The following is a 17,124-nucleotide window of genomic DNA, read 5'->3' as shown; positions in this document are numbered from 1 at the left end:
AAAACCAGGCACTGCTCATCACCTGTCCAATACAGCCCCAACAGTGAAGCATGGTGGTGGCAACATCATGCTGTGGGGGTGTTTTTCATATGCAGGGCTCAGGATGACTGGTTGCAATTGAGGGAAAGATGAATGTGGCCAAGTACAGGGATATCCTGGACGAAAACCTTCTCCAGAGTGCTCAGGACCTCAGACAGGGCCGAAGGTTTACCTTCCAACAAGACAATGACCCTAAGCACACAGCTAAAATAACAAAGGAGTGGTTTCAAAACAATTCCGTGACTGTTCTTGAATGGCCCAGCCAGAGCCCTGACTTAAACCCAATTGAGCATCTCTGGAGAGACCTAAAAATGGCTGTCCACCAACATTTACCATCCAACCTGACAGAACTGGAGAGGATCTGCAAGGAGGAATGGCAGAGGATCCCCAAATCCAGGTGTGAAAAACTTGTTGCATCTTTCCCAAAAAGACTCATGGCTTTATTAGATCAAAAGCGTGCTTCTACTAAATACAGAGCAAAGGGTCTGAATACTTAGGACCATGTGATATTTCAGTTTTCTTCTTTAATAAATCTGCAAAAATGTCAACAATTCAACAATGTCAACAATTGTGTTTTTCTGTCAATATGGGATGCTTTGTGTACATTAATGAGGAAAAAAATGAACTTAAATAAGTTTAGCAAATGGCTGCAATATAACAAAGAATGAAAAATTTAAGGGGGTCTGAATACTTTCCGTCCCCACTGTAAAGCTGGTTCACACAGGTCCGGGGCGGCCACAGTCCTCATTCCAAAAGGGTCCTGTGCATCTTTGGGTCTGGTTCAGGTACGAATTCAGGCAAAAATTGGCACCTGATTTGCACCTGAACCGGTGAACAGGGAAGCACGGGACCCCATGCTGGGAACCGTAGCCGCATATATGCGAACCCGGCCTGAAAGAACCTGCACTCAGAGGATACTTTTGTAGTTAACTATTAAGTTAATTATGAAATCTTATATGATGTTGAATATAAATACAGTTTGACTTACTGAGCAGTTATATGAAGTCCAAGGTTTTTCACTGGATCTTGCACACTTTTTTTTGGTGTTACCTCAACACTGACTGCAAAGGCGGCCTCATTTCTTACCACAGGGATGTTGAATCTAAGAACCGTCTACAAGGAAAGGATAGCAAAATTAGATGGTTGCAGAATGGATGGACCAGAAGAAATATATGGGATTTACCACGTACCTGTACAAAGACACAACCACCTCCTGTAGCAGTCACTGTGTACTCTCCGGGGATGGTTGGTAGTGTCCTCTTCTGGAGGAGAAGTCTGTTTTTGTTGTCTACATGGAACTTCTCCAGAAATCCTGTCTTGGAAGTAACGGTCACCTCTATATCTCCCTTGCCACTATATGTAGCCTCTGCATACTTGGCCATGGCCTGGAGAGCCACGACTGTGTCCTATAAGAGAAAATGCCTAGACGTTATATACAAAGGATATTACAATAGAATGAAGGAGACTGAACAGTTCACCAATATAACTTAAAGTGGTTGTAAACCATCGCCATTTTCACTTTAATGAATTTTATGTAATAAGGTGAAAAACCTTCTTTACTGCAGCAGCGCCCCAGAGCCCCTCTTATACTTATCTGAGCCCCATAATTCCCACGACGCGAACGAGGGCACCATCTCCGGCGGGTGTCTCGTGTCCTGATTTGATAGATTGATTGCAGCGCAGCCATTGGCTCCCGCTGCTGTCAATCAAATCCAGTGATGCAGGCGCTGGGGGGGCGGAGCCAAGTCCTGCTGTTTGTGTCAACAGACACAGCAGCAGGACACGGGAGAACGCCTGCATGGGTGTCCCGTCGGAGAGCGCTTCTCCAGGGGGGACACTCGAGAAGAGGAGGAGCCAGGAGCGCCGCTGAGGGACCTGAGAAGAGGAGGATCGGGGCCACTCTGTGCAAAACCAACTGCACAGCGGAGGTAAGTATGACATGTTTGTTTTTTGTTTGTTTTTTTAAACTGAACTTTTACAATCACTTTAATGTACTGTATATTTCTGTTTTTTAATCAATATCCTGTTGTCTTTATTAACGCTCTAGATTTTTTTTTTTTTGATAAAAAGCAAAATTATGTTTGTCTCCGCTACAAAACAAGATTTCATTTTCAAGTATCAGTGTATGGCATATCAAAAACTGGTTCTCATAATTGTTATGACGTGGGAAAGTGCTTTTTCTTGAAGAAGAAGAATGACACTTTAAACGAACAAAAGTATGCAATATTAGTGATTCTAGAGGTTCATTTTTAAAATAAATGAGGATGTTATACTTACCTGCTCTGTGCAATGGTTTTGCACAAAGCAGCCCCGAGCCGCCTCTTCTGGGGTCCCCTGCCGATGCTCTTGGGTCCTCCTCCCTTTCTAGTGCCCTCATAGCAAGCTGCTTGCTATGGGGGGCACGCATGCAGGCTCTATCCTGAGCTGGGCTGTGTGCATCCATAGACACACACAGCCCGGCTCATCTCCACACTCCTCTCCCTCCTCACAGGATTTGATTGACAGAAGCAGGAGCCAATGGCTCTTGCTGCTGCCACCATGTCCTGCGAGGAGAGAGAGAAAGGAGAGCACTACTGCTCTGGGGCACAGTGCTAGATTGATATCGGGCTCAGGTAAGTATTTAGAGGGTCTGGAAAGGGCAGCTGACCATGGAAGGTTTTTTTTTTTACCTTATCACAGAGTGCATCAAGGTAAAAACCATTAGGCCTTTACAACCACTTTAAGCAAGAATAGACACAATTTTCATGATAATGTTACATGCAACAAAGGTTTGTGTACATCACAGCACTATTAACCACCTCCCACCCGGCCACTGCACATATACGGCCGGGTGGGCGCTTCCTCCTTCTGAGTGGATGTTCGGGAACGTCCCTCAGAAGGAGGGGGATTGTGCACGCGTGTGCCTGTGCAGCAGCACGATCCCAAAACGCATGTGTCACCCGGACAAGGCGCATCTCCGACGGGCAGGAGGGCTCTGTGATTAGCCCTCCTTATCACATGACGGTTGCGTCCAATCACAGCCGTCATGTGATGTAAATAGAGAGCCAGTTGCTAGGCGATCGTCTCTCCTCTCCTCTCACACAGAAGTTGTCAGTGAGGAAAGGAGAGCGGATTGCTGAAGCCAGCCAGTGATCAGTGAGTATGAGCTGTTTTTTACAGCTTTTTACACACTGATCACTGGCCCAGTGTCCCCACACATGTCCCCACACAATGTAAACACACAATGTCCCCAAAACACTGTCCCCACACAGTAAAAACACCTGTCCCCCACATATGTAATAGTAAAATCATATGTCCCAATGATCATCTGCACACATATGTCTGTGATCATCTGCGCACATCTGTTTTTACCAAAGACATGTGGCAGAATACATTTTGGCTTAAATTTATGACAAAATTAGATTTTATTGGATTTCTTTAAAATCAGAAAGTAGAAAATATATATTTTTTTAAATTTCCGCTGTGTTTTCTGCTTATAATGCAAAAAATTAAAAATAAATGATTTGTGAATAAATACCACCAAAAGAAAGCCCTATTTGTGTGAACAAAATGATAAAAATGTAATTTGGGTACAGTGTTGAATGACCGCGCAATTCTTATTGAAAGTGCAAGAGCGCTGAAAGCTGAAAATTGATCTGGGAAGGAATGGGGCAAAAGTGCCTTTTATTGAAGTGGTTAAAGAAGGGCAAATGTGTGCTATGGTTGTCAATATATTTTAGGTTTCCATCAGTTTTTATTTGTTAAAGGGGTAGCCCCTTTTTCATACAAACTAAATTGAGTCATTGAGCCTGTAAGCTGGGTTAAAATAGCCAGGGTAGGAGTTAATGCTTTCCCAGTTCATTGGTCTTTTTGGTGCGTATTTCTCTGCGTTCAACCCACTGATCTTGTGTTATAAAATAGGGACAGAGGTCCAATGCAGAGAGGTTAAGGTCTAGGCTGAGGTCCTGGGAGCCTGGGACCAAGAGCCCCAGAGAGAAAGTTCCCCTTGCAGAAGAGAGAGATCTGGTGCCTGTAAAGGAGTGAGACAGAGAACAACACCTGCGAGGAGCAAAAGGATGTTGCTTGTTACTACTGGGATGTAAAGTCATCAGAACTTGTGGTTGGCCCTGAAGACACCAGCTGCTGGAGAATGCCTTTTTGGACTCTGTAATTACATGGGCACTAATTTTGCAGGTATGCCAGGGCACTACACAAGTCTGAGTTTGGGTTTGGGATGTAGGAAAAAGTTCTGTCTCTCAATATTGGACTTTGTAATGCCTTTTGCACTTTTTCAAGTAAAGTTTTGTGACCTTGTTCCCATCTGGTCGGAAGTTCCTAAAGGGGTGTGATGTAAATAACCGGCACCATCCCATGGTTCAGGTTACTAAGGTACTTGCGATATGAAGACATCATTATGGAAGTAATGTAATGCGAAGACACCAGTGCGTACCTAGGGTAACATATGTCTAACAAGCAGCCTGTTGGAAGCTTATGCCTGTTGCAGGTGAAATGGCCTCTGGCAGCGAGGCAGATGTTGTCGGCACTCCAGCAGTTTGTCTCACATAGCAACAGGAGCGGAGGTGCACTGCGGGAACTGTAGTGGAACTGTAGTGGAAATGCTGGACAGGTGAAAATGGACAAGGCTCAACATGTCCCTCCTGAATGCAAGTTACAGAGAAGGTGTACCTGTCACAGGAACCCCAGATTTAACTGGAAAACAGCTATGGTGAAATGTACTGGGTGTATGTTCATCTATAGAAATTAGAGGCCCACCTTAAGGTCGACTATCCCCCCCACGACAGCCTTGTCCCAGGGCATTGATGAAAATGGCACAAGAGCAAAGGTACCTTATGTGTAGAGCAAAGTGAATCCATCACAGGTGCCTATTGTTGCCCAGAAGAACCCATCCCGGGGTAGGCCTCTCATGTGATTCTTGCTTGGCGCCCAATGAGGAGGGAAACATGGAGGATGTGATGATCAACCTACCCTAGCTACAAGCCAAAACAATTGTGTGTTTTAGGCAGGAGATTTTGATTAGCCCTGAGACTGTCTGGGGATTTTGGAGCCACTTGTCTCTTCTACATGAGGTAGCTCTACCCACAGATGGCCATTGGTGTACCACATCGTGGACACACTTTTTATCTGTTACCTGTGTAGATGAGTAGCCTCCATAGGGGTTCTGTTGTTTGCTCAGCCAGTTGGCAATCTCTTTAGCTGTGTCCAGATTAGGATCAGGTTGAGACATTATAGCCTGTAAGACATAGGCGGTCATCTCCACCTCTGCAGTTGCAGCTCTGTGCCAGTATGGGGTATCAGAGGAAGGAGTAGACTCACGTTCCCAGTGTAGCTGTCCTTCTATAAAAGAGTAAAAAAAAATAAAAGCTTACACTAATATAAAATACATATATGCACATGAACAGTCTCCCAGATCAAATTGCATTTGGCCAAATTGGACAACCATATCATTTCTATGTAACAGTTTTGGACTTTCTCACACAACTGTTCTGGAGAGAGAAAGCGATCAGGTAGGTTACAAAACCTTCTCTGACTGCTATTGTTTCCCTTCAAATAACTGTAAATGAGGATGATAGCCCCAAAGAAGATTCACATCTAGACTTGTAATCCACATTTATATATAATTAGCACAAATTTCTTAGCAAAAAAAAAAAACTTCATTAATGAAAATGTATGCTTTATTAATACCAAACACTTAAGCAAAACCCAGTAAAACCAGCAAGACACCTGGCTTGCCTCGAAAATCCAACTTTATAGTGCTACAACACACCTGAATGGTTCTAAAGGCCCGTACACACCATCAAACTCTCCGACGGGAAATGTTGGATGTCAGGCTGTTGGCGGACAATCCGACCGTGTGTATGCTCCATCGGACAATTATTGTCGGACTTTCCTCCAACAAATGTTGGCTAGCATGTTTTCAAATTTTCTGCCAAGAAATGTGTGTTTTCGGACTTTACGATCGTGTGTACACAAGTCCGTCAGACAAAAGTCCAAAGTACAAACATGCATGCTCGGAAACAGAAGCGGTCGGTCTTGTAAACTAGCGTGTGTAATGGAGAATTACCATTCGTGACGCGGCAAATTATGAAATCTCCATTATAATTATGAAATTATGAAAGCGCATAATTCTCTTCTTCTTTAATGGGATAATAATGAAGCTGCTTTGCTGGTGATACTGATGGAGTTATTGCACATAAATTTTCAAAGGCTTTTTTTTTTTCTAGTGATATCAAGAATAACATTATTATGTTTTTTTTTTTTTTTTTATTTGGGAAAGTTACCACAACACCATTATCCTGTAGTTTTTAAGATCAAAGATACAACTATGTTGGTGTTCCTTGTCAATTTTACATTATATTTTTTAAAATGTAACTGCCTACTCCCAAACTGTCATTTGAAGTAAAACACATAGCCAAGCATTATTCTCCACAATTTTTTTATTGTCCTTTAAAAAAGAAAACAAATAAAATTAGACATGTTATCTGCCAATAGAACTTAAGCAAAAAGTGCATTCTATGCATCCAAAAATATAGAAAAAATACCAAATCAAATCATTATTCAACCAAAATAAATAAAAATAATGTCAAAGCAATAACTCCAAGGCCAATAATAAATAATACGTTATCTCCTCCGATTTCACAACATGGATGGTTGACGAATGGCCGCTCAGAAACGAACTGAAAAGCACGAAATAAAAAACGCGAAAAGAAAAGCACGAATCAACATTCACCAGACTTCTACTAACACAAAATTAGCAGAAGGAGCCCAAAGGGTGGCGCTAAAGAGCTCAAAAACCATGTTCATAATTGTTGGCTAACAATTGTGTGGCCGTGTGTATGCAAGACAAATTTGAACCAACACCCTTTGGACAAAATACCACGGTTTTGTTGGCGGAAAGTCCGATCGTGTGTAAGAGGCATTAGTGCTGCCCTTCCCTCTCCTGGTGAAAGCTCTGCTGTACAGGGAATTATTGCAGGCTGATACTGAGTCAAATGCAAATATCTACACTAGTTGAACTAAAAAATGCATTTATTGACATTAATGTTAACCTTCATTTATTGCTATTTTTAATATGTTCCAGGAGTTCACGTTTATCAATTACTGGTTACTATGAACATTTCTTTTCTTATGTGCTTCTCCAAATGTATTTATTTATTTACATCAAATACAGGAGAAAGCAGCAGACATAAATCCCATGGTGAAAATACTCCATCAGTACTCACCTCCTTTCACAGCCTTTTCATCCAGTCTGTCGAATACTATTTTCCTGAACTCCATTTCTCTGCACAAAGTAAAGGTGTAGGCAAGAAGAGCCAGGGTGTATACACTGGTCACATTCACAACTTCCTTCTGCAGACAGGACACTGCGTCCCTGATCAGAGGGTCCTGGATCAGAATACAATTTTAGTATGTTATTTCTTTACTTGAATAACCAGCTTGGTTTAGTTCATTTCCTGCCATATTTTTTTAGAATAATAAAATCATCCAAATGTATACCAAGCTATGAAGATGCTGCATGGCTGTACAGATAGCTGATCCAAGCTAAACTCATGTGCGTGTGTACAAAAATATTTGACATTTCTAGACTTAATCAAAAGTTAAACAACCATCTCCATAGTCCTAAAAATTGAAATTGAAAAAGTTGTTCAACCTCAAGTATTGTCAAGGGCTATCATTTAGAATTATACCTGGAAATGGAGAAAATTATTAGATGTAATGGTCACTGTGATCAACCACTTGTAGCGAGGTCCCAGGCCTCCTTTAGTCTAATGAGAATCTCCAGAGCCAGGGACAGCTGACATCCTTCTATATAGAGTGGGTTACTAGGCATGGTGGGTGTAGTACAAGATAAGATAGATTCATGGGCGCCAGACACTTCTTGAATGCAAAGAGATTTATTTTGTCTTGAACAGAACTGTGGGAGAGAGGGTTAGGGCCAGGACACCCTTTAGTAGTTGCAATGTTAATTGGCAGACTCCAAGACTTCTACAAGCAGACAGCCATGCAGGGAAAGGCATCCAGCAAGACACCACATCTTCATGTGTAGGAGCGCTGTCTCCTATGGCAACAGTCTTATAACAGTTCCTAACACAAGTTGTACCGAACTCCTTTACTTCCTCAACAATAACTTCTTGTAGATTCTCAGCCCACTGAGTTCCCAGTCTCTATCACTAGACTTGTTGATTCACTGCCACTGAATCCTGTGAGATCTTCCAATCTTCTTACTCAGTATATTCCTCAAGCGTCACCCCCACTTCCCTGCTGGGTCCCTTGCTTGGCACTCCAGATACTCATCAAGCGTCACCCCACTGGCTGGGTCCCTGGCTTGGCACCTGCTGAAGCTTCCTGATTCTTCACTGTCCCCGGTTGGTGAGAATACTGCTCTGGTATTTGCTTCAGCTACTCACTATGGTCCCTGGTAATAAGGTGGTTGGTCCCTTAGTGGCAACAGCTTCCCCTCTACCTCTGAACACAACAGGTTCTCCGGCCGGCAGAACCGTTACTTCTGGTTGGACTGCAAGCCCCAATCCCAACCCTACACTACTCTCTTGCTTCTGTATAGGCTCTCAGAAAGCCTAGCAGTCAGATGTACCCAGGATAGGCCCAAACTCCATCCTAGCAGCGCGGGCAGCTCAACACACGTCCACCCAGACAGTCGTTCAGGTGGCACAAAACCCTGATCACCTGACTCCACCCAAATATATAGGTTCTCCCAGCAGACTAAGGGGCCCAAGAAAACCCCTGCCCATTGGCTGAGACACCCCATATACTCATAATCTGTCCTTGCATCGTCCTTGTCTTATCTAATGTCACCAGGTACCCGGCCACCTAGCGGCAAAAGAGAGAAGTGCAGCAATTCCAGACTTAGGGTGAAATCAATTGATCCCTAACAATTGGCCAAGGCAACTATACCTGGCAGGTAAATTTAGGAGCAACCCTGCCAAAACATCAGGGTGCTACACACACTTTCCAGTTTTAATACATTAACAAAGCCCAGGATTGTTGTGTTTATAATAGTTTAGGTATCAGTCAAATGTCCCCAAATCCTTCTCATTTATTTTTTAATATGAGAATCAAACTGAAAGTGCTACTGGACTGTGGCTGTGAATGTGGACTGTCATATCTGAACAGCTAACACTGGAAAAAAGGAGATGGTTCATGTTATGTAAGATACACTGAATAGAAATTTTGGTGCCGAAACCTAAAATGCAGGATGCACAAAAAGTGAAACCGAAGCCTAAAATGATAGTTTTAAAAAATATATATATATTTATGCATAATTGCATTATATTTGACTTTTTAATTAATATCATGAATTTAAAGGAAAATGATGTTATTGTCGGCCATTATTGTCCAAGAAAAGCTCAAGAAAAATGCATCCATTTAAATTCTATGTATGTCTTCACATTGGTCTGTTGCGCTTCAGTTGTGGTGTTAAAAATCTTGTTTGCTGCATTTTTGGTCAGTTAAAAAAAAATATACCAAAAACGCACCTCTCTGTTCAAATACATTGAAAACGCAGAAAGAACACATCAATAAAGCTCCCATGTTACGATTTTTAATGTGGTTTTTGAGTCAGTCACGTGATCTATGAAAAACACACCATGAACAGTAAAATTGTGGTAAAATCGCATCAAAATCATGGTAAAATCACTGAAAAATTGCGTGCGTTTTCGATACCAATATTTGCACCTTTCTCTTTTTCGGCAAAATGCCAAAAACATGTTTTGGCTGCTGAAATTTCGATGCATCTCTAATACATGGTCATTTGAGTCTTGCATCCTCCCTCTCTTCCAAAATTGTAAATATTGTTCGTTGGTAGTGTGTTCTCTTATTTTGCTTCCATAACTATAAGGGTGCTTTAACACTGTCCCAATGTTGTTTGGCTGCGACGTGGGCGCAGTGCAGTGTAACCATGGTTTTCAAGCAGGTTACCTCCAGCTTCCCATAGACTTCTATTATGTCCTGGATTTTGGAGTATTTTCTCAAAGCGAACCAAAAGACCTGCATGCTGCATCTTTGGTATGCTTTTAGAAAATGCACCATAAAGGCAGGATATAATAGAAGTCTATGGGAAAGCACGGTACCCTGCGCCGCACCTGTGCTGTAGCCAAACCGCAGTGGAGCAGTGTGGATGCACCTTAGGGCCTTAAGCATGTCATGGTAGATATGACTATAAGATGAGCCCCATTGTCCTCTCTATGTTTTAATATGATATCAACCATAATATTCCCGTGATGCAATCTCTTACCTCTACAGATACACCAGACTCTATCAATGCGATTGTTACATAGGCTGATAGAGAAATGTCATCTTCCACTCCTCCCTGGAACATAGAGATTACAACATTGATATTCACAATATAAACAAATCTGAAAATTCATTAAGGGCTCATGTACACTACAGCTTCTAAACTTAAGTTTAGGAGCGTTTGGCGTTTTTTGTGCCAAAGCTCCTAAACTTAACTCCATAAAAGCCTATGTGTCCATGCACACATACTGTAGGCCTTTACAAGAGTTTAGAAGCTGCTACAGTCAGCAGAGGTTCAACCTTCCTCAACCTCCCTCTCCTGAACATGGAAAATTTGTGTTCAGGATAGGAATGTTTTGACCGCCGGCCACAAAACCCGTCCAAGTTGCGGTAAAATTGTGGCGCAATTTTCATGGGTTTTGTCGCTGCTGGCGGTCAACCCAGTCTATGTGTATATGAGCCCTAAGGAAAGCAGGCTGGAGATGTAAATCACTGGTCAGTGGAGTGATTGATCAGTAAGTTTTTAAACCCTCCAGCATTTTACAAAAATTGCATATTTCAGTTTTTGGTTCATGCTGGGAAGCTAAACCACATTACAGTTTCTTATATCTCAGGTGAAACTGGTTGATGGAACTAAAGCCTGAGATCACAATGCCTGTACACCAGTTATGGCCATTACAAGGGAGTCTTATGCCGTGTACACACGACCGGACTTTTCGACGGACTCAACGCGAAAGGACTTTTCGACGGAGTTTCAACGGAGTTCCATCGAATCGGACTTGTCTACATATGATCACAACAAAGTCCGATGGATTCGACCGTAATGACTTAGGACCGGACTAGAATAAAGAAGTTCATAGTCAGTAGCCAATAGCTGTGGTTTTCGCTCGTCGGACTAGCATACAGATGAACGGATTTTTCGACTGGACTCGAGTCCCTCGGAAAGATTTGAAACATGTTCTAGATCTAAAGTCCGTCTGATTTTCCGACAGCAAAAGTCCGATGAAGCCCAAACACGGTCGAATTGTCCGACGGATTCGTTCTGTCGGGCCTTTGCTGTCGAAAAAGTCCGGTCGTGTGTACACGGCATAATACTCTCTGTTGTAATATTTTGAAGAAGGCTACAACAAGAGTTGTGGGAGCATTTTGAACTTTAAGACCTACAAGCAGAATCTTTGGGGCGGGTTGTATTTAGTGCTCCCAAAATGCAGTGCGTATTGGAATGAATAGGCAGCGCTTTGAAAGCGCAGCAAAATGGGAGTTTTTAACCCTTTTTTGGGGTTCAGAGTGCCCCGCTAGCAGCTGAAACAGTGCTAAAACTACTCTCTAAAGCACTGCTAAAATGAGTGTGTAAAACTTTCAGTGTGAAAGAAGCCCATCATACTTCTGAAATAAGTAAAATATTCCTGATCCCTAAATAGACCCTTTAAATATACCGCACCCAACCAGAAATGAGAGCAAAACAAATCTGCCCTCAGGCCCTCAGCCTTTTCCAGGTAACTACAGCTTCCCTAGCTGCAGAGGAGGCTGGTGCTCAATATTTTGATGGCAGGAGATGGATGAGAATGCAGCGATTCCCCCTGTGCGCATGGTAGACAGACGGGAATGCGGTGGACCCCCCCCATGCCTGAGATGAATGGTAATGCGGGCCCCCCACGCAGGAGATGGATGGGAATGCGGCAGCAATCAGAGGCCACCTTACCCTAGGAAGGAGGCAGATCAGGCAGACATGGAACTGGGCTGCAGCTCCTCGCTTCGGGGCCATTGCTAATCCTCCAGGCCGAACAGGATCTGGGACCTGACTCCTGACTGAGAACCCGATTGGCCGGGGGGTCCTAAGACTCCCGGCCAATCGGGTCTCTGGAACCGCTTCCTAATTGGCCGGGAGGAGAATCAGGAAGACTGTGATGGGAGGGCATGTGGAACCCAGAATCTTTGGGGAGGTTGGGAAACCCTTGTTTTAGCTCCCCATGCACCTCCTATGTCTAAGTCACCTTGTGTCTCTCTAATAGGAGCACAGGGTGACCGAGAACCCAAGTCTGATCTGTACTAATCTGACTCACTGTACAACCACACTGGAATATATATATATATATATATATATATATATATATATATATATATATATATATATTATATTGTCTCATTTTGTTGCTGGGTCGTTTTGGGTGGGCGTGGCTGTATTCCACTGTTCTATTGTGTCTGTCTGCCTTGGATATTATGGGATGTGTAAGTGTGTTTGTTGTGAGAAGGGAGGGGGATTCCTCCAACAGGTCTCCCTGCTGATTGGACAGTCTATCCTGCCCGGAATTGTCCCGCGTATTACCTGTGTACCTGTGTTTTCAATAAACAGTCCATGGTGAGTAACCAAACAAGTATTGTCTTGTTTGTGGTTGTCAGCGGTTGGAATATCCAATACCTATATTCAGACTGGAAGGAAGCGGTGTATGACGAAAGCACTCAAGACGTTTCGTTACATTGGTGGCAAGCAGTGGGACACTTCCTGCAGTCTGGGATATCCAAACCTCCACCTGGATCTAAGGTCCAGATAGCAGGAGAGGAGATTTACAGATACCAGCTGCCATGGAAGAGGAATTCGGAAGGAAGTTGCGAGAGATGCAGATACAGCACTGAGAACCAGTATCAGAGCAGGTCCTGCTGGGATAGTATGATTCTATCCGCTGCAAACTCTGGAAGGAAACGCTAGCCCGTGAGCAGCACCACCAGGGAAAAGTTCTCCCCTCCATCCAGGAAAGGTATGGATTGCAGTATGGATTGCGGTTGCTGCTTTTGGGAGAAAAAACACAGAAGGAGCAGACAGCTGAGTTAAGCAGGCTGGTCTAGGCAGAGATGCGGTTGAATGAGAGCTACAGAGCCCTCCGGTGGCATGTTTCCCAAGCTTGCCCTTGGATAGCAGATGACAGTCCAACACAAGGCTTTGGCTATGGCGACCTGGGACTGTTGTATGTGAAGCTGACAGGGGACCCTAACTGTGGGAGTGATTTGGAGTGGCGTTTAGATGAAATCATGGATTTCGGAGAAGAGATACTGAACGTCTCGGAAGTGCACTGGGCACTGGAAGATATAGAGTGTCTGGCCGTTCAGGAATGGGATCTGGAGATCACCTACAGGCGGCTGCTAGACTCTGCTCAGCGCCAGGGCTGGGCTCCCTTTGCCCGGGACTATCAAGAAGTATCAGCAGACAGCTCTGAAATCCTGGATGAAGAGTTGGCAATGTGGCGTAGTAACAGTGTGCTTTACCCACTTGCCCCCCGCAGCTATGGACGCAAAGGTCTTATGGCAAATGCAGCAAGTGCTGACTGACCTTGACGATCCTGTTTCTGCACAAAATGAGGTTGGGTGGAGGAATGTGCCTGTCCAGCAGCATGCCAGAGAATCGGCAGTGGAAAATCCGGAGATTGCCATCCCCAAAGCTGAAGTGCTGACAACAGGGCAGAGCTCTGCTAACCTCTGCCCTGCATGTGATAGCATCTTCTGGGTTCCACAGACAGGAGATGGTGAACCTCTATTCCCAGACACCAGTTGCAGAGACGGGGAATTTGATAGACTTTTTTTCTGAGGAAGAACAACCGGGTGAGCTTCCAGCAGAAGAGCTGGTATCAGGGCCAAACTTCACTGAGTTTTGCCCAGCACCAACAGAAGCATCTGTGGCGTTACAAGAGACTCCTCCAGCTGAAGCACTAGCCAATGGACAGAGGGTCCAAGACCTCTGCCCCACAGTTCCAGGGGCCCATGGTGAGAAAGTGACGGTCACTCCCCAACAGTTAGCCAGAGTGGATGATGTGGGGTCCTCGGCTGTAGTGCTAACAGGGCAGAATGCTACTGGCCTCTGCACACAACTGCAGCTTGAGCTGTTATTGGTGGACGGAACTGTGGTCTCCACTCACAACAACCCAGCAGAAGAGCTGACAACAGAGCAGAGTGCTGCTGGCCTCTGCCCTCAACTAACAGAAGAGGGAGTTCCTGTGAAAGTGGAAATGACTTCGGTCTCCACTAACAATCCCAGAAAATGGTGCAGCACTGAGATAGGAGGATGTCAGCCATGCTTTGCAAGCATTGGGGGATTTTTATCTACCAAAATTGGAGGGGACTTCAGTCTCCACTTATACGCCAGGGATGCTGGGCAGTCGGCCAAGATCCCCAACAGCATGATGGAGTGAACCCAGTCAACCTGTCTTTTCTCCAGTGGCTGAAAGCACTCCAGGGAGAAGGGCCAGTCTGCACGTCTCCCCAGCAGCGGGTATGTACTCTGAGAGAGGCAGAGGTTGGCTGGGTGAGTAATGCTCTGTTTGGGACAATTTATTTGGGGTACTGTGTGGATACCGGCATTGGGGGACTGGAACTACTGACTAACTTCAGGGTCAACCCCTCTGGGGTTTCCTCCTCTGTTAATCTCCTGCCGAAAGGGGAGCTGTGTGAACCCAGAATCCCTTGGGGAGGTTGGGAAACCGTTGTTTCAGCTCCCCATGCACCTCCTATGTCTAAGTCACCCTGTGTCTCTTTTAGGGCAGAGGGTGACCGAAAATCCCAGTCTGATCTGTACTAATCGGGTTCACTGTAAAACCACACTGGAATGTTGTGTGTGTGTATATATATATATATATATATATATATATATATATATATATATATATATATATACAGGGCTTTTTTTCTCGGAGAATAGGTGCAGGAACTCCTCCCGTCTGAGTCACCCCTTGTCTCTGCCCCCTACCCACCTCTAACCACTGTCCCTTGATTCCACCCCCTACCCACCTACCAGTACTGCCCCTTTTAGAGAATACAGAACCAAGTATCATTTTGTGGTGCTAAAACATTTGTATGGAACAAGTTGATGATAAAAAGAAAAAGCAGTAAAATAGATCCCCTGCAGCCAGGAACAATAGAATCCCAGCAATAGATCCTCACACAACAATAGACTCCCCCAGCAACAATGGACTCCACCCCAACAACAATAGATTCCCTGCAGCAACAGTGAACTACCCACAACAAAATATCACACCCAGTAACAAAATATCCACCCAAGCAACATTAGACCCCCCCAGCAGCAACAACAGATCTCCCAGCAGCCAGCATCAATAGATCCTCCATCAGCCAGTAAAAATAGACCTCTCCCTCAACAGTAGACCCCTTCCAGCAACATAAGACCCCCCCAGCAACAATAGATTCCCCATCACCAACAATAGACCCTCACACAAAATCAGATCCCCACCAGTGACAATAGATCCCCCAGCAGCCAACATCAATAGACCCTCCAGCACACCTCACACCCCATGCAATTACATACATTCAGTGCTGGAGGTGCCGGAACTGCTTTCCCCCGCGTTCCCGCTGAAAAAAAGCCATATATATATATATATATATATATATATATATATTATATTGTTTCATTTTGTTGTGTACTCTCTGCTGGGTCATTTGGGGTGTGCTTGTATTCCACTGCTCTATTGTGCCTGTCTGCCTTGGATATTATGGGATGTGTAAGTGTGTTTGCTGTGAGGAGGGAGGGAGGGGGATTCCTCCAACAGCTCTCCCTGCTGATTGGACAGTCTACACTGTCCATAATGCAAAGGGGGGGGGGGGATTGTCCCGAGTATTACCTGTGTATCTGTGTTTTAAATAAACAGTTCATGGATGGTGAGCAACCAAATGAGTATTGTCTTGTTTGTGGTTGGCGGTGGTTGGAATATCCGATACCTACATTCAGACTGGAAGGAAGAGGTGTATGACGAATGCACTCAAGTGGAGTGTGGGACGTTTTGTTACAAAAGACAATAGTGAATATTAATTCACTATTGTCACACAAGTGGGTGGGCTCGGGGTGCAGTGCTCTGCCCCCTGAGCATGCCCTTTTTTGAAGCCAATTAGAGTATGTAGATTAGGGAGCCGGACGCATGGATGGGGGGGCGGCACCCGTGTGCCCCCTATGGACGGGCCGCTACTGCCTAGCAGGCGGATCTGCTTCGACAGTCTGTAAAAATCCCAGTGCTTCCAGGTATGAGAAAGCAAGTGAGATGTCACCTGTCTCCCCAATATAGCCCATGGGGCCTGAGTGGGCAATCAGTGAGGAAAGTAAACAACGGATGGGATTCTATCACATACGACATGTAGTTATTTACTTCCATGTATTTCTAACAAACTTTACTGTACCTTCAAGGCACTATTAAAGAGTTGTCCCACACTTCTGAAGCACCCACTTTCCTTACGATGCTCTCGTAGCCAGTTGAACGATTTATTCAAGTGTGTTTCATCTATGAAGATGTATGGGCGAGCATTGCTGAAAGATTTCACTACAAAAGCTGTCAGCCTGCAATAAAGTCAAATAATAAATAATGAAATAGAGATAATGTTCTGAATTTTGGCTGTTGTTATAAACTGTGGCTATATAGGGATTTGGGATAAAGCATGTCTTATGATACAATACAACGTCAATGCATACAGCATTTGGTAATCAGTTCTGCTGATAAAACAGATGAAAAATTACAATCCAGCACAGATTTACATTGGGGTTGATTTATTGAATTGGGAGAGTACAAATTCTAGTTCAGCTGTGCATGGTAGCCAATCAGCTTTTAACTTCAGCGTGTTCAATTAAGCTTTGACAAAAAAAAAAAAACCTGGAAGCTGATTGGTTTCTATGCAGAGCTACACCAGGTTTTGCACCCTCCAATTTTAGTAAATCAACCCCATTGCATCAATAGAGTATTGTTCAAGGTCTGAGGGCTTTTATACTTTATACTGCAACCCTTTAGCAGCCACTTCTTGTCTACATGAATGCACTCCAGCAAAGGATGGCTGCCTGGCATTTCTCAGGGC

The 17,124-nt window shown here is 44.2% G+C and overlaps 1 protein-coding gene across 1 annotated transcript in view; it reads right to left on the bottom strand.

The window, feature by feature from the left end:
- Window positions 1–17,124, bottom strand: part of LOC141105653 (alpha-2-macroglobulin-like protein 1) — a 245,551-nt gene that overhangs the window by 33,076 nt on the left and 195,351 nt on the right. The window contains exons 26-31 of the mRNA XM_073595630.1: window positions 16,459–16,615; window positions 10,289–10,363; window positions 7,260–7,422; window positions 5,168–5,373; window positions 1,230–1,445; window positions 1,028–1,152 (exon numbers count right to left, since the gene is read on the bottom strand). Coding sequence (XP_073451731.1) covers window positions 1,028–1,152; window positions 1,230–1,445; window positions 5,168–5,373; window positions 7,260–7,422; window positions 10,289–10,363; window positions 16,459–16,615 — 942 coding nt within the window. The remainder of the gene's footprint in view (window positions 1–1,027; window positions 1,153–1,229; window positions 1,446–5,167; window positions 5,374–7,259; window positions 7,423–10,288; window positions 10,364–16,458; window positions 16,616–17,124) is intronic.

The sequence above is a fragment of the Aquarana catesbeiana genome, linkage group LG08 (genome assembly GCF_042186555.1).
Source record: "Aquarana catesbeiana isolate 2022-GZ linkage group LG08, ASM4218655v1, whole genome shotgun sequence".
NCBI classification, from domain to species: domain Eukaryota; kingdom Metazoa; phylum Chordata; class Amphibia; order Anura; family Ranidae; genus Aquarana; species Aquarana catesbeiana.
This window is presented reverse-complemented; position numbering and strand designations above follow the sequence as displayed.